This window comes from Astyanax mexicanus, chromosome 19, assembly GCF_023375975.1.
Source record: "Astyanax mexicanus isolate ESR-SI-001 chromosome 19, AstMex3_surface, whole genome shotgun sequence".
NCBI classification, from domain to species: domain Eukaryota; kingdom Metazoa; phylum Chordata; class Actinopteri; order Characiformes; family Acestrorhamphidae; genus Astyanax; species Astyanax mexicanus.
Window position 1 is genome coordinate 42,482,516 of NC_064426.1, and position 27,514 is coordinate 42,510,029.

The following is a 27,514-nucleotide window of genomic DNA, read 5'->3' on the forward strand; positions in this document are numbered from 1 at the left end:
GCTAGCTCTCCGTTAAGCGAAGTTCTTTTCCCAGTAATGTAGCTAACTCACCGCTAAAGTTAGTATGTGCTTTCCCACCGGCATTAAACGCACTGTCTGAAAAATGACATACCTGCAGCAAATTTACATTAAATTTAGGACAATTTAATACTTTAATTACCGGGATTTTAATTTAAGACATTTTAAAACTTTTTAAGGACCCGCAGGACCCCTGAATATGGAACCTGTAGAACCTTCATACCCAACCGTCTCAATCTCCATAATCTTATATCCAGGATAGAGGAACCACAGAGTCTAAACTAAACTAGAACCTCCCATATAAACCGTGGCCTCAATTGGAATTCATGAACCAACAGACATCTGCTCATCTTTTAAGAGTTAAGAATGAGATATAATTACATACTGTATACATACAACATATATATTATATATATAAGAATGGGTTTAAGGCAAGGCATACATTCCACACCAAGAGACGTCTAGGAAAGATAAAGTTAGGTCTTAATTGTTGCTGATTAAGTTGTTGTGTTGGTTTCTGGATTATTACTGGTTAGCTGTATAGTATATATATATATATATATATATATATATATATATATATATATATATATATATATATATATATATATATATATATATATATATATTTTTTTTTTTTTTTTTACTCAGTGAACTCGCTGAACTCAGTACGGTATGGCTGTAATAGCTGGATTCTGTAAACTGGCCTGTACTCAATTATTCCTAAACACCCGTTTAAGTTCACTGGGATGTGGATGTAGACGTTGGCGGAGCACCATGGCTTATTTACACAAGAGCTCTTTACTGCAGACAGAGCTGTAGATAGCCTGCTTAAACACATCTTCAGAATTATATATATATACAGTATTTTAAATTAGATTACACATTAACATTGAAAAGTTGTTTAAATAGCAGTAGAGCTTCTGAATATATCTACACTGATGGGTGTGGTGGTCTGGAAACGTTCATTGCTATCTTGGCAACAAGTGCAAAAACCCAACTTTTACATCAACAATAAACAGAATAGTAAATAAAATAACATTGCTGTTCCCGTAAATGAGCTGCTGGAGCTCCTTCACAGCGTCAACCAGCAGTTTCCTCTGCTGAGAAGAGTTTGTTGAACACGTCCAGGTAGCTGCACCGTTACAATAGCAATCCACCAAAGTCAGAGCTCACCTGACTCTTAAAGGGAATGATGATCAAAAGAGACACTCTGATTGGTTTAGTTCACGTTAGGCCCAAAATGAACCACACCCATGATTAATTAAGAGAATTAGTACATGCCTTTTGCGTTGCATTTCGAGCAGCACCAGGTGTACTTTTCCCGTCGTTATGATAGCAAAGGCTATAGAGACTACAGAAAGCATCTACAGGTGTGAAAACACCCTTGTACGCTTAGCAAATTGAGGGTAATTCAGAAATCCTTACGACCAAAGCTGTTGCAAGATGTTTATAATAAAGTAAAAAAAGTTTCTCTATTCAGTTTATCATGCATTCTTTATTCTAGCACCCAATATTGGCTTCTTCTCCCTCAAAAATAAAAGTCTATACTAGTATTTTAATTTTACATTTTTTATCTTAGGACGAACAAGTGCGGAAAGTGGAAAAAAAATAAGAGAGCACTTAAAAATGATAAGTTTCTTTGATTTTAGCAAATTAAAAACCTCTGGAATATAATCAAGAGGAAGATGGATGATCACAAGCCATCAAACCACCAAACTGAACTGCTTGAATTTTTACACCAGGAGTAAAGCAGCATGAAGTTATCCAAAAGCAGTGTGTAAGACTGGTGGAGGAGAACATGATGCCAAGATGCATGAATTAAATACTGTGATTAAAAACCACCAGGATTATTCCACCAAATATTGATTTCTGAACTCTTAAAACTTTATGAATATGAACTTGTGTTTTTCTTTGCATTATTTGAGGTCTGAAAGCTCTGCATCTTTTTTTTTTTTGTTATTTCAGCCATTTCTCATTTTCGGCAAATAAATGCTCTAAATGACAAATGCTCTTCATTTTTTTTCCAGAGTTGTATGCATATAAAATGTGTTTTGTTTGCTTTGTTATGTTCTGCATTTGTTCATGTGGCTTTTGATTAAATAGAAAAGAAAAAAGATATATATATATAAAATAAAAAAATATAAAAAAATATATAAGAAAAATTCATAGTGGTTAAGAAAGTGAGATGCTGTGTGTTTAAACAGCTCCAGTCTGAATTCACACTAAGTTTAGACTCTAAACACAGTAAAGGCGAGTGCATCCCGGTGCTTTAGGCCGTACAGATACATGTTTATTGCGTAAATTCGTCGGTTTTCAGCAGCAGGAGGAGGAGTAGGAGTAGGATGGGACTGGAATGGGTTTATTGTGTGGGAGGAGGAAGTGCAGAGTTTGGCCACAGAGGGAGAGATTAGGCTTATTTAGGCAGTGGGTGGACCACATGAAAGAGACAAACGGCCCTTTATTACGCTAACATCAGATCTCTGCGTAATAATTATTCCGCCATATAGATTCCTGCATCCAGTCTTTAGCCTGGAGAAACACACTCATCCCTCCTTTCTTGTTATTCCTGTATCTTCCCTCTGATATTTAGGCCCTTCTGACTGTAATTGCCTCGACTCGCCTTCTGTAATTTGGCAGCCGCTGTTTAGGCTGGGAGTCTCTCTGCAGCCCGGATCCTAAAAGAGACGCTAAAAGAGAAGATCCACTGTAGAAAACAGGCTGATTAAACAGCTCCTCCCAGATCAGCTTCAATAAGAGCTAAATAAACCAGTTAAACAAACCTAAACACTCTCTGAAGTACACTCTCTGGGGTGGGCGATATGGCCCTAAAATAATATCACGATATTTTATGGTATTTTCATGATAACGATACTCTTGGTGATTTGAAAACACTGAATGGTCCCACTTTATAATAAGTGTGATTACACTTAATTACATAACCTGTTCCTCTGTAGTTAATCTGTAACAATGTGTACTTCATCAGTAGTTACACTGTAGTTAATAGATTGTTACCGTGTAACTACATAGTACTTAGGGACACTTATTATAAAGTGGGACCCACTGAATCAAAAAATAACATTTATAATTGCATACAATATAATATGATATGATAGGGCTGAGATACTGAGATATAAAAAAATAATAATAATAAAATACAAGAATTGTATCAGATTTGTAACAGTAAAAGTCAGTGATCCAGAATGATCAGTCATGATACTAATAGTAATGCACGTCTCCAAATATCTCCATATATCCGGGATAAAATAAAGTAAAATAAATGATACTGGACAGATATAATCTGTCTCTAGTAGATATAGAATGAAAATGAGAACCTGAGTGCAAATTTTTCTTTTGATAAAAACAGTAAAAAAAGTAGTACCCTGATGTGATAATCAGAAAATATTACATAATTACACATTACAATACTACAATATTACAGATAAGATACTATTGCGTACGATGCAATATGGCATGTCCCTACTCTGAAGCATTTAGATGGTAAACAAATTTATCTTATGCAAAAGAGGAAACACTTACACTTCCTTTTCTTGGGGCAGTCCTGATGAGTGCCAGTTCCACAATAACAGGAGTGTTAGGTTGGGAGTGTTGAGCTGAGTTGGGTTGAGTTGGGTTGAGTTTGGTTGGGTTGAGCTAAGCTGAGTTGAGTTGGGTTGTGTTTGGTTGAGTTTGAGTTGGGTTGGGTTGAGTTGGGGTTGTGTTTGGTTGTGTTTGGGTTGTGTTTGAGTTGGGTTGGGTTGGGTTTGTGTTGTGTTTGCGTTGGGTTGAGTTAAGTTGGGTTGTGTTTGGGTTGTGTTTGGTTGAGTTTAAGTTGGGTTGAGTTGAGTTGAGTTTGGTTGGATTGGGTTGGTTTGGGTTGGGTTGAGTTGAGTTGGGTTGGGGTGTGTTTGTGTTGTGTTTGGTTGTGTTTGAGTTGGGTTGGGTTAAGTTAAGTTGGGTTGTGTTTGGGTTGTGTCTGGTTGAGTTTGAGTTGGGTTGGGTTGAGCTGAGTTTGAGTTGGGTTGTGTTTGTGTTGTGTTTGCGTTGGGTTGAGTTAAGTTGGGTTGTGTTTGATTGAGTTTGGGTTGGGTTGGGTTGAGTTGGGGTTGTGTTTGTTTCTGTTAGGGTTGTGTTTGGTTGTGTTAGGGTTGGGTTGGGTTGAGTTGGGCTGGGCTGAGCTGAGCTGAATTGGGTTTGGTTGTGTTTGGTTGAGTTTGAGTTGAGTTTGGCTGGATTGGGTTGTGTTTGGTTGAGTTTGGTTGAATTGGGTTGTGTTTGGTCGAATTTGAGTTGAGTTTAAGTTGGGTTGGGTTGGGTTGGGTTGGGTTGGGTTGGGTTGGGTTGGATTGGGTTGGGTTGAGTTTGAGTTGGGTTGGGGTCTTGAAGTGAAGTTGTGAAAGAGAACAAGAAAGAGTTTTGGATTTGGGAGTTTTGGGAGTTTGGCATTAAGGGGTAATTACGGCTAATGAAAATACCAATATAATGTAAATATAATGTAAATGTAATGCTTATATTTTGTCTGAGATGAGATGAGATGTTTTCTGTGGAACAGCTCTGTGAACTGTTCACCTCTACTTCCTCTGAACTGATCCGTCAGAACAGTGTGCTGGCGTGGTGCCAGGGCTGGTGAACAGGTACGCTGGGTTTGTTCAGGTGCGTCACTTCAGTCCGGAGGAGTTTCTCCCCTCAGGACTTTTGTCTGTATAATCCTCTCAATACAGACACTATACTGCTGGAGGAGGGGGGGTTTACCTGCGCAGACTTGGCAACCCTCTGACTGTTCTCTCTCTCCAGCTGCTTCAAACGACTGTTCATCTGCAGAGAGAGAGAGAAAACGAGAGAGAGAGAGAGAGAGAGAGAGAGAAAGAGAGAGAGAAAATAGAGAGAGAGAGAGATAGAGAGAGAGAGATACAGGGAGAGAGAGAGAGAGAGAGAGAGAGAGAGAGAGAGATACAGGGGGAGAGAGAGAGAGATACAGGGAGAGAGAGAGAGAGATACAGGGAGAGAGAGAGAGAGATACAGGGGGAGAGAGAGAGAGATACAGGGAGAGAGAGAGAGAGAGAGAGAGAGAGAGAGAGAGAGAGGCATGAAATCAGATCGGCTGGTAGTAAATGCACTCAAAAACTTGCTGTGACCTCTGTGGCAGGCCCTGTGGCTGGTGCTGGGGCAGGGCCTGTGCTGTGGCAGGCCCTGTGTCCTGGCACATCTTGTGGCTGATGTTGTGGCAGGCCCTGTGGCTGGTGCTGTGGCTAGTGCTGTGGCTAGTGCTGTGGTTGCTGCTGTGGCTGGCCCTGTTTCCTGTATTGTGGCCCTGTGGCTAGTGCTCTAAATGGTGCTGTGGCAGGTGCTGTGGCAGGCCCTGTGGCAGGTGCTGTACATACATGAACTGAACTTTTCCTGTTGGGACATTTGGGGTTTCGCTGCATCACTGCCATTAAATCTGAATTTATGAATTTTTATTACTATTCGTTTGGATCTTAAACACATTTAACATAAAATATTAGTTCACCCAGAACTTTTTCTTTTTTTTGCTTTTGTAAAATAATGAATTCCACTTGATGGATAAAAGAATAAACTATTGGTAGATAGATTCATACAACTATAAACTATAAATTAAGTCTTTTTTAACTTTTGTAGTTAAAATTAGCCTCCCCCAAACACATACATTAAAAATGCACCTGCTTTAACTTAAACACTTTCAATGAATGTCATCTCTATAAGACTCTATAAACATATTCATAGCACATTATTATACATCCATAATGCATTAATAGCTTATAGCTTATAATAACTTATAAACACACCCTCAATAATCCTATAAATATATATTTAACCACTCATAAATTATTATTCTTGTCTTGAATATAATATTAGTAATAGTCAATTATAATGTATTATAACAGGTCTTTGTGTGCTCTAAGTAAAGTGCCAGACTTTCATTGTGGGACTAGATTATTAATATTAGATCTATACAATTTAAACATATATATTATGAGCACAGCCTAATAATGCTTAATAAACATGGCTATAATAGGTTATGCAATTTTATAAATATTTATAGCCATGTTTATAATGCCTTATGAATGCATTATAATATGTTATGAATGCGTTTGTAAAGTCTAATAGAGATGACATTTATAGAAAAAGCTAATATTTAATATATAACAGGATGGAAAGTAGTCCTGTAGATGCTGAATGAGCCGTGGTTCAGCATTTACCTCAGTAGATCACCTGCCTAACAGTCACCTGCATGCCATCTAAAACATTAGAATGATGGTGAAACTGGTACTCATCAGGACCACCTCAGGCGGGAAGGGGAGCAAGAGCTCCCTCTGTTGCACTGAATAAAATCATTAAATTACCCCCAACTTTCTTTAAATCTGCACTTTCAGGAACTATAGAACTATATTTTAACTTTATTTTAGTTATTCTCTTAGTTCTTTATTTCCTTATTATTTACTTATTATTACTACTATTATTATTTTAATTATTTTGGTTAATTGTTTTAATTTTTTTAGTTAATTTATTTTTGTATTTTTATTGTCGTCTTACGTAAAAGTTAGTTTTAGCTTAATTTTAACTCTTTTTTTGTATTAACCTTATCTTCACTTTTTCTTAATTTCTTATCAATTAAACCAAGTATTATTTTAATATTTTCTTTATTCTAATTCTAATTCTATTTTTATCTATTTCTATCTTTTATTTACTGTTATTTTAAAATAAAAGTTGATTAATAAAAACCGATTGATTGATAGCTTGTTTTTCATCACAGGTTCATAAGTCAGGTTAGGAGCACATCTGCCGGCTTTATTGGCCTTAAGGAGGCCGGCGCTCCTGCCGGCGCTCTCGTCTGATGACCCGCGGGGCGGCTGTGCCGGGTCGGCACTACAAAAGCCCAGATTAAACAATCAATAAGAGATGACGGCTGAGAGGCCTGCCACTCTGAAAGAGCCTTTTATCTACCGCCACCCAACAGCGGCCGCCACCATCTGCTGCCGTGATTAAAGCCACTGATGAGTGCCGGGTCTGTTTTACCTTTCAAGTTTAGGGGGCAAAAAAGAGAGGCCTGATTTGTAACTCTTGTAAGATTTCAAGGGTCCTTTTAAGGGCATTTCAGTGTGACTTTGCTATCGTAACGACGGGAAAAGTACACAAGCCTTGAGCGTCTCAAAATACAAAGCAAAAGTCATGTTCTTATTATTTGAATTAATCATAGGTGTGGTTAATTTTGGGTGTAGTGTGAAATAATAAACCAATCAGAGAGTCTCTTGCTCATCATTCTCTTGAAAAGAAGAATCAGGTGAGCTCTGACGGATTTGGTGGATTGCTATTGTAACGGTGCAGCTACCTGGACGTGTTCAACAAACGCTTCTCAGCAGAGGAAACTGAGCTGCTCATTCACTCTTGCTCATTTGCAAGAACAGATCGAGAGCGGAAGATTTCTGGTTCGAATCCCGGTCATGCGGCTTGCCATCAGCTGCTGGAGCCCCGAGAGAGCACAATTGGCTTTTTACTCTCTCAGGGTGGGTACTGGGTACTTTCCCCTCATTACTCCTAGGGTGATGTGGATCAGCACAAGGCTGCGTCTGTGAGCTGCTGTATCAGAACCACCAAAGTCGCTGCGCTTCACTGAAAATTTAAGTGTGGAGTGTTTTTACTGCTTCCTAATATCTGACTGGTAGAATTATAAAAAATAAGGTGAATTATAGATTTTTGGGAAAATTAAAGGATTTTTAAAGTCTGAAAAATACGCCAAGTCAGTTTAAAGTTAAAAACTGAAGTCAGAAGTTTCGTCTGCTGATCTGGACCTTCAGTACTGTTCTGCCGGGTTGTACCAGGTGAGCTTTTTTCTGAGGAACACATAGCGGCGGTATAACGAACAGTATCTCTGAGAGCCGACAGAGCCTGGCACAATGTTCTACTACACACACACTGCTCTGAAAACAGCTCCACACTGCCAGTCTGTGGCAGTATCTCCGTCTCACACACACACACACACACTTGCTGCCATAAATAACCCAGCCCCACTGGAATATAAAAAAGAGTTGGGGGGGTGCAGCCCAAACTTTCATCTCTACAGAAGAAAGAGAAACAGAATCACCACATCCATCCACATGCCTGCCTGCTCTAAATCTGATTTTCTGCTATTAAGCCCCATTTCCCTCCCTCGATCTGCCACTCAGAGGTGAGAGCGACGCCTCTTTGATCATCCCTCTCTCCCGCACTGTTTCGCCTGCCGTAATCCATGACCAAAAATAATGGGATTTGGTGTATCTCCAAATGGCAGAGGAACCAGTCGACAGAAATTAATAAGTTTGAGAGAGAGAGAGAAAGAAAGAGATGCCAAAAGAAAAAAACAAACCAAAAAAACAGAAAAAACAACGAAATTTCTACATGTACATTTCTGGATAAAAAAAAAAATGAGAGCACTTTCTCAGTTTTTGAATCAGTTTCTCTGATTTTGCTATTTATAGGTTTATATATATGTTTGAGTAAAATGAACATTGTTGTTTTTATTCTATAAACTTTTCTTCCAAATTCCTTACAGACCTCAAATAATGCAAACAAAGAAAACAAGTTCATAAAATTTTAAGAGTTCAGAAATAATTTCTTCTCCACCAGTCTTACACACTGCTTTACTCCTGGTGCAAAAAAAACCCAAGCAGTTCAGTTTCTTCTTGGTTTCTTGGCTTGTGATCATCCATCTACATTCAGTAGAAAGATTCAATTAATATAGTAACTCTGTATTGTAGTAGAGAAGTGGGCGGAGCTTCTTCTGGTCATGGTGAACATAAGGCTTGTGTTGTGTACAGTAGTAAAGTTGTAGTAAAGTGGTATTAGTGAACATAGTGACTCTGTATTGTAGTAGAGAAGTGGGCGGAGCTTCTTCTGGTCATGGTGAACATAAGGCTTGTGTTGTGTACAGTAGTAAAGTTGTAGTAAAGTGGTATTAGTGAATATAGTAACTCTGTATTGTAGTAGAGAAGTGGGCGGAGCTTCTTCTGGTCATGGTGAACATAAGGCTTGTGTTGTGTACAGTAGTAAAGTTGTAGTAAAGTGGTGTTAGTGAATATAGTAACTCTGTACTGTAGTAGAGAAGTGGGCGGAGCTTCTTCTGGTCATGGTGATCATAAGGCTTGTGTTGTGTACAGTAGTAAAGTTGTAGTAAAGTGGTATTAGTGAATATAGTAACTCTGTATTGTAGTAGAGAAGTAGGCGGAGCTTCTTCTGGTCATGGTGAACATAAGGCTTGTGTTGTGTGCAGTAGTAGTAAAGTTGTAGTAAAGTGGTATTAGTGAATATAGTAACTCTGTACTGTAGTAGAGAAGTGGGCGGAGCTTCTTCTGGTCATGGTGATCATAAGGCTTGTGTTGTGTACAGTAGTAAAGTTGTAGTAAAGTGGTATTAGTGAATATAGTAACTCTGTACTGTAGTAGAGAAGTGGGCGGAGCTTCTTCTGGTCATGGTGATCATAAGGCTTGTGTTGTGTACAGTAGTAAAGTTGTAGTAAAGTGGTATTAGTGAATATAGTAACTCTGTATTGTAGTAAAGAAGTGGGCGGAGCTTCTTCTGGTCATGGTGATCATAAGGCTTGTGTTGTGTACAGTAGTAAAGTTGTAGTAAAGTGGTATTAGTGAATATAGTAACTCTGTATTGTAGTAGAGAAGTGGGCGGAGCTTCTGGTCATGGTGATCATAAGGCTTGTGTTGTGTACAGTAGTAAAGTTGTAGTAAAGTGGTATTAGTGAATATAGTTACTCTGTATTGTAGTAGAGAAGTGGGCGGAGCTTCTTCTGGTCATGGTGAACATAAGGCGTGTGTTGTGTTCAGTAGTAAAGTTGTAGTAAAGTGGTATTAGTGAATATAGTAACTCTGTATTGTAGTAGAGAAGTGGGCGGAGCTTCTTCTGGTCATGGTGATCATAAGGCTTGTGTTGTGTACAGTAGTAAAGTTGTAGTAAAGTGGTATTAGTGAATATAGTAACTCTGTATTGTAGTAGAGAAGTGGGTGGAGCTTCTTCTGGTCATGGTGAACATAAGGCTTGTGTTGTGTACAGTAGTAAAGTTGTAGTAAAGTGGTATTAGTGAATATAGTAACTCTGTATTATAGTAGAGAAGTGGGCGGAGCTTCTTCTGGTCATGGTGAACATAAGGCTTGTGTTGTGTACAGTAGTAAAGTTGTAGTAAAGTGGTATTAGTGAATATAGTAACTCTGTATTGTAGTAGAGAAGTGGGCGGAGCTTCTTCTGGTCCTGGTGAACATAAGGCTTGTGTTGTGTACAGTAGTAAAGTTGTAGTAAAGTGGTATTAGTGAATATAGTAACTCTATTGCACAGTATTGTATTGTCCAGAAGCTCCGCCCATTTCTCTACTACAATACAGAGTTACTATATTCACTAATACCACTTTACTACAACTTTACTACTGAACACAACACAAGCCTTATGATCACCATGACCAGAAGAAGCTCCGCCCACTTCTCTACTACAATACAGAGTTACTATATTCACTAATACCACTTTACTACAACTTTACTACTGTACACAACACAATTTGGCAGTGGCACAGTTTTAGAGTGAGAGCACCTGGTGATAAACTGTCATAAAATAAAATAAATAAAATAAAGAGTGAAAGTTGAGGTCAGAGCTGGTGCAGAGTGACAGGTGACAGTGTGCTGGTGTGAAAGGTAAGTGTGTTTACAGTGATTCTCTGAAGAGACTCCTCAGTGTAATCCCTGCTGTCAGCGCTGAATCGTGAGCTGGTTCAGGTGCTACATGCTGGATACTATACAGGTGCAGACAGTCCTGTATTACAGTTGTCGTCTTTACAATCTGCTTTTCATATTTGGTGCCAGGTTTATAAAACAGCAGTGAGAGAAACACGAAACACGAAACATCACATTTTTAGGCAGGAGCTTTTATCAAATTTGAAAACCTCTATAATATAATCAAGAGGAAGATGGATGATCACAAACCATCAAACCACCAAACTGAACTGCTTGAATTTTTGCACCAGGAGTAAAGCAGCATTAAGTTATCCAAAAGCAGTGTGTAAGACTGGTGGAGGAGAACATGATGCCAAGATGCATGAAAAAAAACTGTGATTAAAAACCAGGGTTATTCCACCAAATATTGATTATTTCTGAACTCTTAAAACTTTATAAATATGAACTTGTTTTCTTTGCATTATTTGAGGTCTGAAAGTTCTGCATCTTTTTTGTTATTTCAGTCATTTCTCATTTTCTGTAAATAAATGCTCTAAATGAGAATATTTTTATTTGTAATTTGGGAGAAATGTTGTCTGTAGTTTATAGAATAAAACAACAATGTTCATTTTACTCAAACATAAACCTATAAATAGCAAAATCAGAGAAACTGATTCAGAAACTGAAGTGCTCTCGTAATTTCTCAGTATTCATCTTTCAGCACTATATTACTATATTATAGTTTAATGTGTAGTTTCAATGTTTTGTGGCCAAATTCTTCATAATAAGCATAAAAAAGATCGCTTGTAGTTTGTCTCAGAAGGTAGTTAGCTAGCTAACTTTCCCATTCCACCTTAAATGGTGCAACAGACGGCAGGGGCTGCAGAATTTAAGGTGGAACTGACAAATAGAATAAAATAAAAGCTAATTAAAGCTGATTTCAGCTCCTTATCACAGAGAAATTAGGAAATTGACAATAATAATTAATTTCTGCACCATCTCCCCCCTTTCTTAAGACATACAATGCCCTAAAAAGGGATAGGCTACTGAACTTTAGCGCTCCTGATAGTGTATAGGGTGCTTTTAAAGGGTTCCTAATTCTTTAAGAGGAGAATTTCACTCGTTTACCCGTCTAACTCTGTTCTAAAGAAAGAGTTACACTAGAAAAGAAGGAGTAGAGGTAAGGGGTCGGGTCAAGGGGTGAAATGGGATTGGGCTTTAGTTCCTCCTAAAGTTTCTTACTCTTAATATAAGGGAGTTTTACAACTTTTGTCGTACAAAAGAAGCTCTGTATAAATAAAATTAAATAAAATTAAACTGAATTAAACTGATTCAGACCAGAAAAAACAACTACAGATGTGAAAACTTCCTATAATGTTAAATCTAGAAGGAACGGCAACTAGTTAGCATGTATACACTACAGGTCAAAAGTTTGGACACACCTTCTCTTTTTTAATGTGTTTTTTTTTATTTTCATGACTATTTACATTGTAGATTCTCACTGAAGCATCAAAACTATGAATGAACACATGTGGAGTTTTATGTTCTTAACAAAAAAAGGTAATATAAAAGTTATACAAAAACATAAATTTACTAGAAATACTATTTACTATTTAGAAATAAATAGTGTTCACATTGCAGAGAACCTCACCTGGTCCCTCAACACCAGCTCCATAACCAAGAAAGCCCAGCAGCGCCTCTACTTCCTGCGGAGACTGAGGAAAGCACATCTCCCACCCCCCATCCTCACCATGTTCTACAGAGGCACTGTAGAAAGCATCCTGAGCACCTGCATTACCGTCTGGTTTGGGAATTGCAACACCTCAGACCGCAAGACCCTACAGCGGATAGTGCGGACAGCTGAGAAAATCATCGGAGTCTCTCTTCCCTCCATCGCCGAGATCTACACCACACGCTGCATCCGCAAAGCCACCAGCATTGTGGACGACCCCACCCATCCCTCACACGGACTCTTCGCTCTGATGCCGTCCGGCAGAAGATACAGGAGCATCCGAGCCTCCACTACTAGACTCTGCAACAGCTTCATCCACCAGGCAGTCAGACTTCTCAACCCACAGAGACAGAACTGAACCCCCACCCCACCCACCACTCACCCAACACACTCGCACAAAACTAAACTGTACACCCCCCCCCCCTTTACACTCACAAAGAACTGAACTTCACCCACACACACACCCAGTCAGCACACAGAGGCTGACATGACTTTATTTGCTGCACTCTTAAAAACTATAAACTCTACCTCAGTAACTGCTGTGATTATATATGTTCTATATGTTACAGTATGTCACACATCTCTGCACCTTATCCCCACTATACACTTTATTATACCGTATCAGTACTGCACTGTCCTGTCTTTAAATTGTCTCGTCTTTTGTATTTATTGTATTTATTGTTATTTAGTGTTATAATTTTATAATTTTATGTTGCACTGTCGTCACTCCTGCACTTTATGTTGTCTATTGCTTGTTGTTCTATGTTGCACCATGGTTCCGGAGGAACGCAATTTCATCACACTGTGTACCTGTACTCAGATGTACTGACAATAAAAGCCTCTTGACTCTTGACTTGACTTCTTCAAAATAGCCACCCTTTGCTCTGATTACTGCTTTGCACTAGGGGTGGGCGATATGGCTCTAAAATAATATCACGATATTTCATGGTATTTTCACAATAATGATACTTTTAAAGATATGACAAAACACTGAATTAGAAAAATATTTTGAATTTTATTATTTATATTATAGATTTGATATGGCTAACTGAGATATTAAAAAAAAAAAAAATTATCAGATTTATAATAGAGGTCAATGATCCAGAATGTCATGAAACTAATAATGCACTCTATATATCTCCATATATCCAGGATTAATGTGAAATAAATGATACTGGTCTCTAGTAGATAAATAATAGGAAATAAGTGTGAATTTTTCTTTTACTAAAAACAGTAAAAAAAAGTAGTACCCTGATGTGCTAATGCTAATGCTAATATTCAACATTTTTGGCGATATCACATACGATACGATATGGCACACCTCTACTTTGCACACTCTTGGCATCATTCTCTCAAAGAGGTGGTCACCTGAAATAAAAAGGTTTTCCAACAGTCTTGAACAACAAGGAGTTCCCAGAGGTGTTTATTAGCACTTGTTGCTCCTTTGTCTTCTTCACTCTGTGCTCCAGCTCACCCCAAACCATCTGGATTGGGTTCAGGTCCGGTGACTGTGGAGGTTCAGCTCATTTTTTATTAAGTACATAAAACTCCACATGTGTTCATTCATAGTTTTGATGCTTCTGTGAGAATCTACAATGGAAATCAGGGGTGTCCAAACTTTTTTTGTTGGGGGCCAGAAGGAGAAATATATTTGAAGTCACGGGCCACAGACTCTATAATAAAACAAATAATGAAATATACCACTTTAAATAATACATTTTCCTGATTACTTTTATTTACACACCATTTTACTTGATTTACTATCTTTATCTTTGACAGTGTTGTGTAAACTAAGATTTTTCAAATTGATGTTTCATTTCATGATGTCTCTTAATATTAAACTCCTTAATTACGGTAACTTTTAGACTCTTTGGCCCGTTTTTCTGCGCTAGAAATGCGCACCCTCTCCGCTTTTAGACTCTTTGGCCCGTTTCTGACACCTAGCGTTCAAACTTTAAATCTCACATTATAAAAACCTGCTTAACAGCGGGCCAACTTTCATTCTATTTCTAAAATACCTCGCGGGCCGCTCCAAAAAAGGAAACGGGCCGCAAATGGCCCGCGGGCCGTAGTTCGGACACCCCTGATGTAAATAGTCATAAAAATACAGAAAATGCATTGAAAAAGAGAAGGTTTGTCCAAACTTTTGGCCTGTATTGTATATATATGTATATATATGTATAGATTTAATGCTTTTCCAGCCCAGTTTCCCAGCAAACTACTGCAGCTCGAGGCCATTAGTGGGCTACCCGGGGCTGTGGGCTCTCTGCTGACAACTTCCCTCCACTCGTCGTCTCCTGACTCGTCTCCTGAGCAAGAGGAGGAACAAAGACTCGTCACGCGAAAGGAGGAGGAGGAGGAATCTGCAGAGCTTCTCTTACACTCTTACACCATTCATTCACTCCCTCACTCTCTCTCTCTCTCTCTCATACTGTACAGCTCTGAAGATCTTCATACCCGGCAGCTAATGGGGACGCGGGGCTGCCTCCTGCCTCTCGCACTGTTTATAGTGTGGTGTCTGTGTGTGGCATCGCTGCCATCCGGCACAGCATCCCACCACTCCTCGAGGTACTGCCTGCCACTGCTGCCTCTGTTCCTCTCAGCTCTCCTCAGTTCTTCAGAGCTTCTCTCTCATCCTTTTCTTTCCTCTCAGAGACTTTCCTCACAGATAACTTAAAATAACCGTATCCGTCGTGTACCGCACACCTTGTTACCATGGTGATCTTGTGGTGATTGAGACGGGAAAGTGCATGTAGACTTGGTTGGATGGGAAAACATACAGAAGACTCACTATGTACATATCCCATAATAATATTAATAATGTGAGGAAAAACAAACACGAACAACAAAAGAAAACGAAAGAAAACGAGATGCTAAAACGTTCTGGATCCCATATAGCGATAATTGCAAACTATATGTTGTCCCAAAAATTATTTAAATAAAAACGATATTGTTTGCATTTTTAGACCATTAAATGGCACTAATATAATGATAACATAATATTATAGTAACAAAGAACAAAGAATTACACCCTTTTAAAGACTATGCACATTGCAGGGGAGCCATAATGTGCAGCCCCGGTCTGTCCCAGCTGGACCACATTGGACCGGTATAAAGACCCTGCCTCTGCCTTTCCCAGGGGCGCGGTCACAATATATATGTGCAAACACAATGGACGATATCACGATTATTAAAAATGATTGAGGTTATGTCCATTTTTTGAACGATAAGTTGATAATGTGGTTATTAGTATCAACTCAAGCTTTTTACTCTTTTTAAGTAAAAGAGTAAAAGGTACTGGTTTCAAAGCTACTTAAAAAAAAGTATAAAATTAAAAGTAATATAAGTGGAAAAAAGTAAAGCTATTAAGAAAATCTCAGGCCACGCCCACAGCCAAGAGTCCTATAGTGCACTACTATAGATTCACTCTATCTGGATGGAGAGATTTATCTGGATAGGGGTTTTATTGAACGATGAGAAGCCGGAATGTAAAAAAAAAAAAAAAAAAAAAAAAAAAAAAAAATCAGCTAAAATGAAATAGGAGCAACGTGGCTTTTTTATGTAATGAGTAGAAAGTTCAGATAATTGTGTGGAAATGTAAAATAATTACTGCAGTAATGTATAGATAACCTACATTACTACTTCTAAGTAAGATATCAAAGTATTTTTAGTAATGAAGCGCAAATATATGTTACCTTATTTAAATAAAAATATAATTTTTAATGTAATGTTAAAACAATGTCTCATCCACACTTTGATGTGTGAATTCTAGAATTGTAGAATTTCCCCTCGGGGATCAATAAAGCATCCATCCATCCATCCATCCATCCATCCATCCATCCATCCATCCATCCATCCATCCATCCATCCATCCATCCATCCATCCATCCATCCATCCATCCATCCATCCATCCATCCATCCATCCATCCATCCATCCATCCATCCAAATCCAATAAAACGTGATAAAAGATCAAAAAAAAAAAAAGTTGGAGCCTGATTGGCTCTATTTTCTCCAAAAACAGATTGAAGTGATTCTCAGGAGCAGCTCAGGTCTGTTCTCTGATGTGGGTCAGGAGGAGGTGGAGGTGGAGGAGGAGGGGTTTGCTTTGAAGAGGGTAGAAAGTGGATGAGGGTCTTTCATGATGGGGGTGATGGGGGGGTGGGAGGGGTCCTCGGGGGCCCTTGGCTTTGGGGCAGAAGGAAGGGCTCGGTGGGAATAGGGACTGGTCTTATGAGCTCTTATAGAGCTGGTCACATGTGGTTTGGAGCTTCTGACTGGGGATAAATGTATTATTAGTATGATTATAATATGTTTTTATTCCATTCTTCTTCTTCATGAAACAGCTGAAGATCAGTCAGGTTGGATGGAGAGCATCGGTCTGTGAACTGCAGCTTTCATGTCTCTTTCTTAAAGTATGAATTTTTCTATTTAAAATAGATTAAATTGCATGAATTGCAATGAACAACTTTTGCCAAAGCATGAAACAAGTACTTAATGTACAAAAAGAAAAAAAGAAAAACAATACATATAAAAACTATACATCTCTCTCTCTCTCTCTCTCATTAGCTGTCTCTCTTTTTGTCTCACAATATCTCTGAGTGTCTCTCTCTCTCTTTGTCTCTCACAGTATCTTTTTCTCATTATGTGTCTCTCTCTCTCTTTCTCTGTCTTAATTTATCTCTTTCTGTCCCTCACAGTATCTGTCTCTCAGTATATGTTTCTCTCTCTCAGTATCTCTCTCTCTCTCTCTCTCAGTATTTGTCTCTCTGCCTATGTCTCGCAGTCTGTCTCTCTCTCTCTGTCTCTCACAGTATCCGTCTCTTTCTGTCTCATGGTATCTCTCTCAGTATCTCTCTTTCTCTTTCAGTATCTGTCTCTCTCTCTCTGTCTCTTACAGTATCTGTCTCTTTCTGTCTCATGGTATCTCTCTCTTTCTGTCTCTGTCTCACAGTATCTCAGTATATCTCTTAGTATCTCTTTCTCACAATATCTCTCTCTCTCTCTCTCAGTATCTCTCTTTCTGTCTCTCAGTATCTGTCTCTCTCTCTGTCTCTTACAGTATCTGTCTCTTTCTGTCTCATGGTATCTCTCTCTTTCTGTCTCTGTCTCACAGTATCTCAGTATATCTCTTAGTATCTCTTTCTCACAATATCTCTCTCTCTCTCTCAGTATCTCTCTTTCTCTTTCAGTATCTGTCTCTCTCTCTGTCTCTTACAGTATCTGTCTCTTTCTGTCTCATGGTATCTCTCTCTTTCTGTCTCTGTCTCACAGTATCTCAGTATATCTCTTAGTATCTCTTTCTCACAATATCTCTCTCTCTCTCTCTCAGTATCTCTCTTTCTCTTTCAGTATCTGTCTCTCTCTCTGTCTCTTACAGTATCTGTCTCTTTCTGTCTCTGTCTCACAGTATCTCAGTATATCTCTTAGTATCTCTTTCTCACAATATCTCTCTCTCTCTCTCAGTATCTCTCTCTCTCTCTCTCTCTCTCTCTCAGTATCTATCTCTGTCTTTCTCTCTCTGTCTCACAGTATCTCTCTTTCTCTCAGTATCTGTCTGAAATGTGTCTCTCTCTCTCTCTCTCTCTCTCTCTCTCTCTCTCTCTGTAGTGTCAGTAGGTGGGTTGAGTGGATGGGTGGATGAGGGAGAGTGGGAGGATGAATAGAGTAATGGTGAATCTTCTTCTCATTGTGATTCATTTTATTTTCCTCTGTTATTTTAACAGGGTGCTGATGCTCATATACTGCAGTATAAAGCAGCTTCAGGCAGCGCCTCGCTTTCTGACGTTACGCTTTAATTACTGTTAAACGCTGTGTTTCTGAGGCAGGTTTCAGTTTTACACATGACTCACTTTAGAGCAGAGAGTCTGAGTCAGAACGATGACACATCAAACACAACCAACCATCCGGCTCTGAGATACAGATCACTAACTGTTTCTGTGGTTAAACTTAACACCAGATGTCTAAATAACATTTAGCGCAACTATTCAGTGCTTTTCCACTATTTTAAAAAGGTTCTATACTGTCGATTTAATACTAAACTCATTCAAACTACAAAGAAAACTAACCAGAATATGAGGTAGAGTCACCTGGAATTCAGGCTTTCAGTTAACAGCTGTGCTGAACTCATCAAGAGTTAATTACTTGAATTTCTTGTCTCTTAATGTAATGTTTGAGAGCATCAGTTAAAGTAAAGTAGTGAAGAGGTAGAGTTACAGGTATACAGTGAATAGTGAATATTTGAGTAATGTTCGAATCCAGATTATGAGAAGCAACAACTACTCAACTAAATAAAGATAAAAGTAAAATAAAATGACTTTAAGAAAAAATGAAGGTCAGTCAATCTGAAAAATCCATTTCAAGAACTTTTAAAGTTTTCTCAAGTGAAGAAGTGCAAAAAAAAATAGACCATCAAAAACGTTAAGATGATGATGAAACTGGCACTCATCAGGAAGAGCAACAGTTTCCTCTGTTACACTTCTATAGCGCCTTTCTAGAAACCCAAAGGCGCTCTACAATTTACACATTTTACACACAACCATTCATACTCAGCATTCATCCACACACCGGTAAGAAGCGGCAGCCAATGGTGCACAGCGTACTCTCAACCGGAAACAACCTTGTCCACCTGGAGGACTGCATCGGACTGCACTACAGCATTTACCCAGAACAGAGTACCAATAGAATTACCCAGAAAAATTGAATATACTGTATTTTAGAGTATTCAATTGTTCTGGGCAATTGAAAAACATGGAGAACATGGAAACTCCACCCAAATAGGGACTTGAACCCAAGACCCCAGTGCTGGAAGGCGATCGTGTTAACCACTAAGCCACCGTGCCGCCATAGAGCACCAGAATGTCCATTTAGAAAAAGGTAGAGCCACAAATTATTGCAGTTATATTTGCAGTTTTATCACCAGAAATAAGCCTAGATTAAGGATTATTATCAGTTACGGGTTTAAAGATAACTCAAGCAGATCAATATGCCACTGATGGTTCTATAAATATAAATATAATATTAAAATAAACATATTTTAAACGTTAAAAAAATGATTTAATGTGAAGAATTGAAGCCCTGTAAATCCTCTGCTGTGATGGTAATGAGGAAATCGCCCCCCTCGCTCCAGAATTAGACCACCTTAAGAATCTGCACTAAATTTAAGTGGAGGAAAAGCAAGGAAAGCATCTCTACAGCATGATGATGCTGCCACCACCATGTTTCACAGCAGTGTTACTTTTCTGCCACATATAGCGCTTTTAGTGCATTTACACCTTCTTCCACGTTTTTTTTGTTCCTACATGGCTTATGTCTTTCTTTTAACAATGTTTTTTTATTGATTCCACTCTTCATCCATAAAGGCCAGATAGCTGTGGATCTCTGCAGCTCCTCCAGAGTGACCATGGGCCTCTCGGCTGCTGCTTGTTTGTTCATTTGTTTGTTATTTTTTTTATTTTTGGATTGTGGAATAATGCTGCTAGGGATGATCAATATGCCTCTGCCAATCACTGATGATTTTGAGAAATAAATAATAAATAATAAAATAAACACATTTTAAACAATTTAATGTAAAGAATTGAAGCCCAGTGAATCTTCTGCTTGGACTGTAATGAGGAAATCGCCCCTGTCCTCAAGTGAAGATGCAAAAAAATAGACCATCAAAAACGTTAAGATGATGATGAAGCTGGCACTCATCAGGAAGAGCAAGAGTTCCCTCTGTTGCATAGGATAAGTTTATCAGAAATTAAACACTTTAAAGTTGTAGAGGTTCCTAATGGAGTCCTGTGATAATCCGTGAGGAAATCGCCCCCCTCGCTCCAGAATTAGACCACCTTAAGAATCTGCACTATAATTAAGTGGAGGAAAAGCAAGAAAAGCATCTCTACAGCATGATGATGCTGCCACCACCATGTTTCACAGCACATTCTTCTACGCTTTTGTGTTTTCTGTGTTTCTACATGTGGATTGTGGATACAAACTGCAAACAGCACTTCTTACATCTTTCTTTCAACAATGCTTCTCTTCTTCTACTCCTCTATTATAAAGATTAGATCTGTGGAGTGCAGGATCTCTGCAGCTCCTCCAGAGTGACCATTGGCCTCTTGGCTGCTTCTCTGATCAGTGTTCTCCTTGCTGGATCTATCTATCTATCTGTCTGTCTGTCTGTCTGTCTGTCTGTCTGTCTATCTATCTATCTATCTATCTATCTATCTATCTATCTATCTATCTATCTATCTATCTATCTATCTATCACTCTCTCTCTCTCTATGCTAGGGGTGATTAATATGCCTCTTCCTATCACTGACGATTCTGAGAAATGAATAAAATAATAAAATAAACATATTTTAAACGTTAAAAAATGATTTAATGTGAAGAATTGAAGCCCCGTGAATCCTCTGCTTGGACTGTAATGAGGAAATCGCCCCCCTCGCTCCAGAATTAGACCACCTTAAGAATCTGCACTATATTTAAGTGTTGGAAAAGCAACATAAAAGCAGTGAAATCTGTAAAGCCATTCCTAATTCGCATTACCCGCCATTACGGGAGACGGCGGGTACAGAGACCAGGCGGCGTCTGAGGATCCGGCCGGGAGTCGAACTCTGAGCCGCCGAGAGCAAACAGGTTTATCTAGAGGAACAAGGCTCCCAAGGCCCTCTGTGGCGGATGGAGATTGGGTAGCGGGCGCGAGCACGAGCGCTCGCCGAAACACCGCACACAGAGCGGCAGATAAACCTCAGTCATTACCAGGAGCTGATCTGAAAACAGTCTTTCTTTCTTCTCCTCGCCTTTCTTTTCCCCGCCGTCCGCCGGCGCAACAATCTAACGCTGGATCTTATCTCTCCTGATATTCTGTTTCTCATTATTTTATTCGGCGAGCTCCCCCTCAAAACGCTCGCGCCTTTGATGAGAATCCATTCATGGATTTAATGGATTTCTCCTCCCTTTTTTCCGCAGGATCTGTGAGATGCCTTCAAACTCGGGCCGCCCGTCTCAGGACCCGCCGACTGCCGAGGACAGCGTTTCTGTCGGCATCAAAAGAATAAGAAATTTCAGCTTACAAAACACGCCGAGTCAATACGGATCTGAGACACGCAAACTTCGGCTAAACGGAAAAAATATATATAAAATAAAATCCCGCAAAACTTTTTCCTCCATTTAAAGTCCATTCAAAGCAAACAAAGCCGAGCAGGAAGCTGGAAGCTGGAAGCTGGTTGAGGAGTGATATCTCACTCCGGCACGCCGACCAAATCATTATCCCGTCCATTAATCTGTACAACATATAGCATCTATCTTAATCACGCCCGTCCTCTCCAGCAACATCCGGGAGGAGAACCGCAACCGATACTGACGGAGGACGAGGCTTTAATACTATATATTTTATCATGAGATAAACAAGCTGCTGTATTTTAGTACAGGTGAAACGATTACTTGAGTAATTTGAGTTACTCGATTAAAATAAATTTGATCGATTCATTTTTAATTTTAATTCATTTTAAAATGGAGAGCACAGAATTTAGCGAGGACTTTTATTATGAAGAAAAAAAAATTGTCTGTTATTGTTAGATCCTCTGGATTCATTAACCACATTCGGACAATCTGTTCAGATTTCAATAGGAAAGTCTAAAGTAAGATTTTCCCACAAAATCTAGCACTTCATGCTTCCCTCTGCTGAGAGAGAAAAAAAAAAAAAAAACTTTCATGGAGATTTTGTGGATTTCATTTTCCAGCAGGACTTGGCACACAAATCCCAATTAGTCTTATATAATTATATGATTTTTGGGTTTTCTATATAATACACATAATATATATATAGGGACAGGCTGATATATGGTCATACGTGGCTGTTAGGCTAGTAAAGCATGTGGTGATCCTTCAGATGATCTGAGTTTCTGCGAGTTTCCCGTTGATCTGTATCAGTTAAATACTTCTGAAATATAATATACATAAGAAAACACAGACTTCCCACTTCATCCCAGTGAAGCTTCGTCTCATTTCTGATCAGGAAGTCTGGGCTCAACGTAATTCACCCGACCTCTAAACCCATTTAACTGATCCAGGAGCAGCTACACTGTTTCCTCTATACGGGACATTCCAGGATTTTGGTTCATTTTCTGTCCCACCACTTAAATTTTAAATGTACATATCCAAAATATCTAAACGACTATTTTTTTGGTGAAAAATGTACTTGTTATAAGACAAACTGTAAAATATGGTGGAAAAATAAGCTCTTTAGATATTATTCAAAAGAGCGAATACCTTTGGATCAAATGGCCGTTTTCTCTTGTCCCACTCATTGGGTGACCAACTCCTTTGGGAAATTTAACAATTAAAATAAGCTCTAAATAAATGACTTCCTCTTGTCTATTGTTGATCTGCATCTGCTTTACATATGAAAACAGCTTCTTTGGTCTACATTGTTTTGCATGTTACAGTTTTTATGCTATTATTAAGTCGTGTCCCACAACATGCGCTCAACCCTGTTACCATAAGGAATTTTACCTGCAGAGAAAGAGTTCAAAATATTCTAGTCTACTGACACAAAGGAAGTGACATCACAAGGACATTTTCTGCCCACATGGCGAGACCAAGAGTAAGTTTTTTTTCCAAATATGTTTTAGTCCAGGTTGTGTGTGTCACTCAGTGAACTCAACCCTGTTACTCATATTGTAGACTAATAATGAGTAGAGTCAAATTTTACTTTATATACTTATATAACCATGATTGTCCTTGATCTTGTATACATAGCTACATTTTACAGTTAGCATCTGTTCCTGGGGTTAAACCACAACTTAGCCTAGATTTACAACCCTGTTACTCGCAACCCTGTTACTGTAAGTTATCAAATATATTCCATAATCTAATTTAAAAACTGTTTTGATACCTGAGCTTGACGAATCAAACTTTTTGATAGTGTATATATAGATCCGTTAGTTACCTCCATTCCTATTAAATGTCTGCACGGTGAATCAAAGTCAGAAATCGGGTAAATAGTGAATAATGATTTTTTTTTTAAGTGGCCTCATTTTTTTCCAAAGCTGTATCTACATTAAATCAATAAAATTATTAGAGGATCTCATGAATACTGAATTTTTAATCTGTTAGGTGAGAGTGTGTGATGTGTGTGATCAGGATGACAGCGCTCATGCAGCGTCGAATTAGAAAAGAATCGTCTTCAATACAATATAATAAAGAGTTTTACTCGCATATGGTCCTGAAGTAAAGGGATGGAGGGAGGGATGGAGGGATTTATTGCGGAGGCCGAATGGCACGCTAATGTTCTGCAGATGGTCCAGAAGGAGGCTGGGCAGCGAGGAACACATGGGTCTGATGAAAACTAATGGCTTTGATGGGTCTAATCAGGATTACGGTCCTGATCAACACCACACCTTCAGCCGGGTCCCGGTCTGCGGTGGATTAGAGGAGTTTTCCAGCCCTGGTTTCTGTTACCGGGATCAAGAGCTCTGTAAATATGAAGAGAGCACGGGGTGAGAACCTCAGGAATTCTGCTTAAGTAGCTCTGAACCGCCTGCTCTGCTCAGATACCACCAGAGTAAAGCGGCTAATGCATTTATAATCAAATGCTAACCAGACCCTGCTCACACCACTGCACTACAAAAAACCTGGACCAACCAGAAAACTGCATTAGTGTGCAGGAGATCCTCACAGGTGAGGAGACTGCATAAAAAAAAAAAAACTTAAATAGAAGATTTACAGTATATTTTACCACAGTTAGTTCTGAACCTGCAATGTGATTGGCTGAGAGGCGTTCTGTGAGTGCCGTTATCAGCCGGTAATGCACTGTAACCGAAATAACTCTCCATGTATTACTCTGCCACATACAGGTAGGTAACCTAGCAATGATGCAGCAGCACTTACAAGCTAAATACAAACCAAATGCGATGTCATTATACACCACTGGGGGCGCACCGTGCAGAAAACTCATGTCTCTTCTTATAAATAAGCTCAGCGATTTGAAAATATGCACTATTACACACATTATTAGCCACCAATATCAGGTTAAGAGTTAATGTATGTTAAGAATTCTTAAAATAAAAGTTGAAGTGTATATATTTTACAGTTAATATAGAGTATTTTAAGCTAAATGTAAGGTGGACTCTTTTAATTCCTGTAATTCTGTTGGTTTTGCCGCTGGGAGGAAATGCCAAAGTAAAGAAAACTTAAATATAAAAAAAATGAAAAGCTCTAAACTTTAATATTTTCTCCTGAAAACTCTTTATTTGGGTGAATAAAGCGCTTTCATTTATTTACAGTAAACATAAATTTCCACATTTTTGACTGAAATGCCCGATAATGCAGAGCTAGCTTACAGCGCAGCTACAAACAGAGCAGCAATGGAGCTGTTTTAACTAGCGGAGTTTTTATAAAATTAAACCAATCGCATTTTCTCATCCCATTTAACTCAAAATCTTTCAATAAACATCAATAAAGGAACTGTGGTATAGTATAATCGCTATACTACCCTCTAGGTTTGTGCTATAACGTGTAATATTGGCAGAGGAGGGTTGGATTGAAGACTTTGTTCAGCTGGACACCCGAATGCAGGTTTAATTGCTACAGTATCTCCTCCTGTTGCTGCGTGTAGGGTCAAGTGATTGGTTCTGTATTTTGTAACATACAGTAACAGCGTTGACTGATCACATTCTTTATGGCTAGACATATGATAGGTAGGATAGTGTTTTCACTATTACGCATTATGCATAAATATAGGACAGCTTTGAAGCTGTCATTACTGACTTTAAGTGAAGTGATTTTTCATCTGCTTAGTAAAATGTATTATGCCTCACTACGCTTTATAATGTGTTACGCACTTATATACGCACTTATACTTATACTTTTATAAAAGCTTAATTTAAATAGAATAGAAATCATAGCTGCCTATTATAATGCATTATACCAAAATATACCAAATCTGTGTTATAGTGCATTACAACACTACATTGTACAATGTTCTTATGAACAGATATTATAAGGCATTATAAGACCTTTCTTTGTAAACCCTTATACTTGCAGTTTATAATGTGTTATGTATGTTGCTGTAAGTACTTATGAGTTATTATACAGGCTTATTACAGTCATTATGAGGTATTATACATGTTATATAATGCATTATAAATGCATTTATAATACATTATGAATACAGGGTTCATAGGAAGTGTTACCCTCATTTATACTGTCAAACCCCAGATCTTTTTAAAAACTGATCTTTTTTTGTGTATTTTTTATCAATCAGCATTAAACATGTCATATTAGTATTGTATATTTGTAAGTATGTTTAACTATTTACTATAAATTAAATGAATCAGTTGAATTAAATGACTCTAAGCAAACAATCGATCACTGTTGCCTTTTTAATTGATGTGTTATAATTGCTTATCAATGGTTTTAAGGCATTTGCAATCTAATTTATAATACTTAATAATTTAGTTTATAAACCATTTATAAACTATTTATAAACTATTTATAAGGGTAGTCTTATTTTAAAGTGGGACCTTATTAATTTTACAGAAACTTAAGAGAATTAAGTGATTTAGAAGTAAATAAAATGTAAATCAGATGCATTAGAGCATTAGAGCATCTCCACAGAGCTCCACCCCCTGCTCCACCCACCTTCTCCTGGGCTCTCTCTCTCTCTGCAGTGTGGGTTTTCTCCAGGTCCTGGCGTACTCTCTCCATCTCGGCGCGGACGCGGGACACCGCGGCGTCCTGGTCCTGAGCGGCGCGCTGGCGCTCCTCCTCCCGCAGGACAGTCAGCTCACTCAGCTGCTGCTTCCTCTGAGCCTGAACCTCCAGAACCTCCTCCCTCAGAGCCTGAACCTGAACCTCCAGATCAGAGATAGTCTGCAGTACACACACACACACACACACGCACACGCACACACACACACACACACAAATACACAATAAAAGTGTTATCACAATAAAATAAAAGTTGTGTTCATGATAAACACAATGCAACTAACACACTGCAGACTGTGCTCATGTGACATAACAATGCTGGAGGTAAAGTGAGGTAGTGCGAGAAGAAAGTGAGAAAAAGTGAGGCAGAGTGAGGAAGGTCATGTTAAAGTGATTCATGAGCAAGGGAAAGTGAGGTAAAATAAGGTAGAGTGAAGGCAGCATGAGGGAGAGCCAAGGAAAATGAGGCAGAGTGAGGTAGAGCGACAAAGTGAGGCAGAATGAAGTAGAGCGAAGTAAAGTGAGGCTAAAGGGGTTAGAGTGAGATAAAAAGAGGCAGAGAAAGGTAGAGTGAGATAAAATGAGGCAGGGTAGAGTGAGGCAGAGTGAGAGAAAGTGAGGCAGAGCCATAGTAAAGTAACACAGAGTGAGGAACGTCAAGTTAAAGTGATTCAGAGTGAGGTAGAATGAGGTAGAGCTAGGCAAAGTGAGGAAGGGTAGACCACAGTAAATTAAAGCAAAGTGAGGCAGAGTGAGGATGAGCAAGGGAAAGTCAGGTAAAATGAGGTAGAGTGAAGTAGAGCAAGGAAGAGTAAGAAAGAGCGAAATAGAGCGACATAAAGTAAGGCAGAGTGAAGTAGAGTGAGATAAAGTGAGGGAGAAAGAGTTAGAGTGAGATAAAGTGAGGCAGAAGGAGTTAGAGAGAGATAAAGTGAGGCAGAAAGAGTTAGAGTGAGATAAAGTGAGGCAGAAGGAGTTAGAGTGAGATAAAGTGAGGCAGAAAGAGTTAGAGTGAGATAAAGTGAGGCAGAAGGAGATAGAGTGAGATAAAGTGAGGCAGAAAGAGTTAGAGTGAGATAAAGTGAGGCAGAAGGAGTTAGAGTGAGATAAAGTGAGGCAGAAAGAGTTAGAGTGAGATAAAGTGAGGCAGAAGGAGATAGAGTGAGATAAAGTGAGGCAGAAAGAGTTAGAGTGAGATAAAGTGAGGAAGAAGGAGTTAGAGTGAGATAAAGTGAGGCAGAAGGAGTTAGAGTGAGGTAAAGTGAGGCAGAAGGAGTTAGAGTGAGATAAAGTGAGGCAGAAAGAGTTAGATTGAGATAAAGTGAGGCAGAAGGAGTTAGAGTGAGATAAAGTGAGGCAGAAAG

General features: G+C 38.8%; 1 protein-coding gene across 3 annotated transcripts in view; it reads right to left on the minus strand.

Annotated features, from left to right (window-relative positions):
• The window catches only part of cep112 (centrosomal protein 112), a 213,735-nt gene that overhangs the window by 49,956 nt on the left and 136,265 nt on the right, over window positions 1–27,514 (minus strand). For 2 of the 3 annotated variants that reach the window (XM_049468124.1, XM_049468123.1), the window contains 2 exons: window positions 26,082–26,312; window positions 4,771–4,833 (listed from right to left, as the gene is read on the minus strand). In XM_049468124.1, coding sequence (XP_049324081.1) covers window positions 4,771–4,833; window positions 26,082–26,312 — 294 coding nt within the window. Of the gene's footprint in view, window positions 1–4,770; window positions 4,834–23,671; window positions 23,915–26,081; window positions 26,313–27,514 lie in introns of those variants that run through there. The other variant, XM_049468125.1, reaches the window with a different exon arrangement.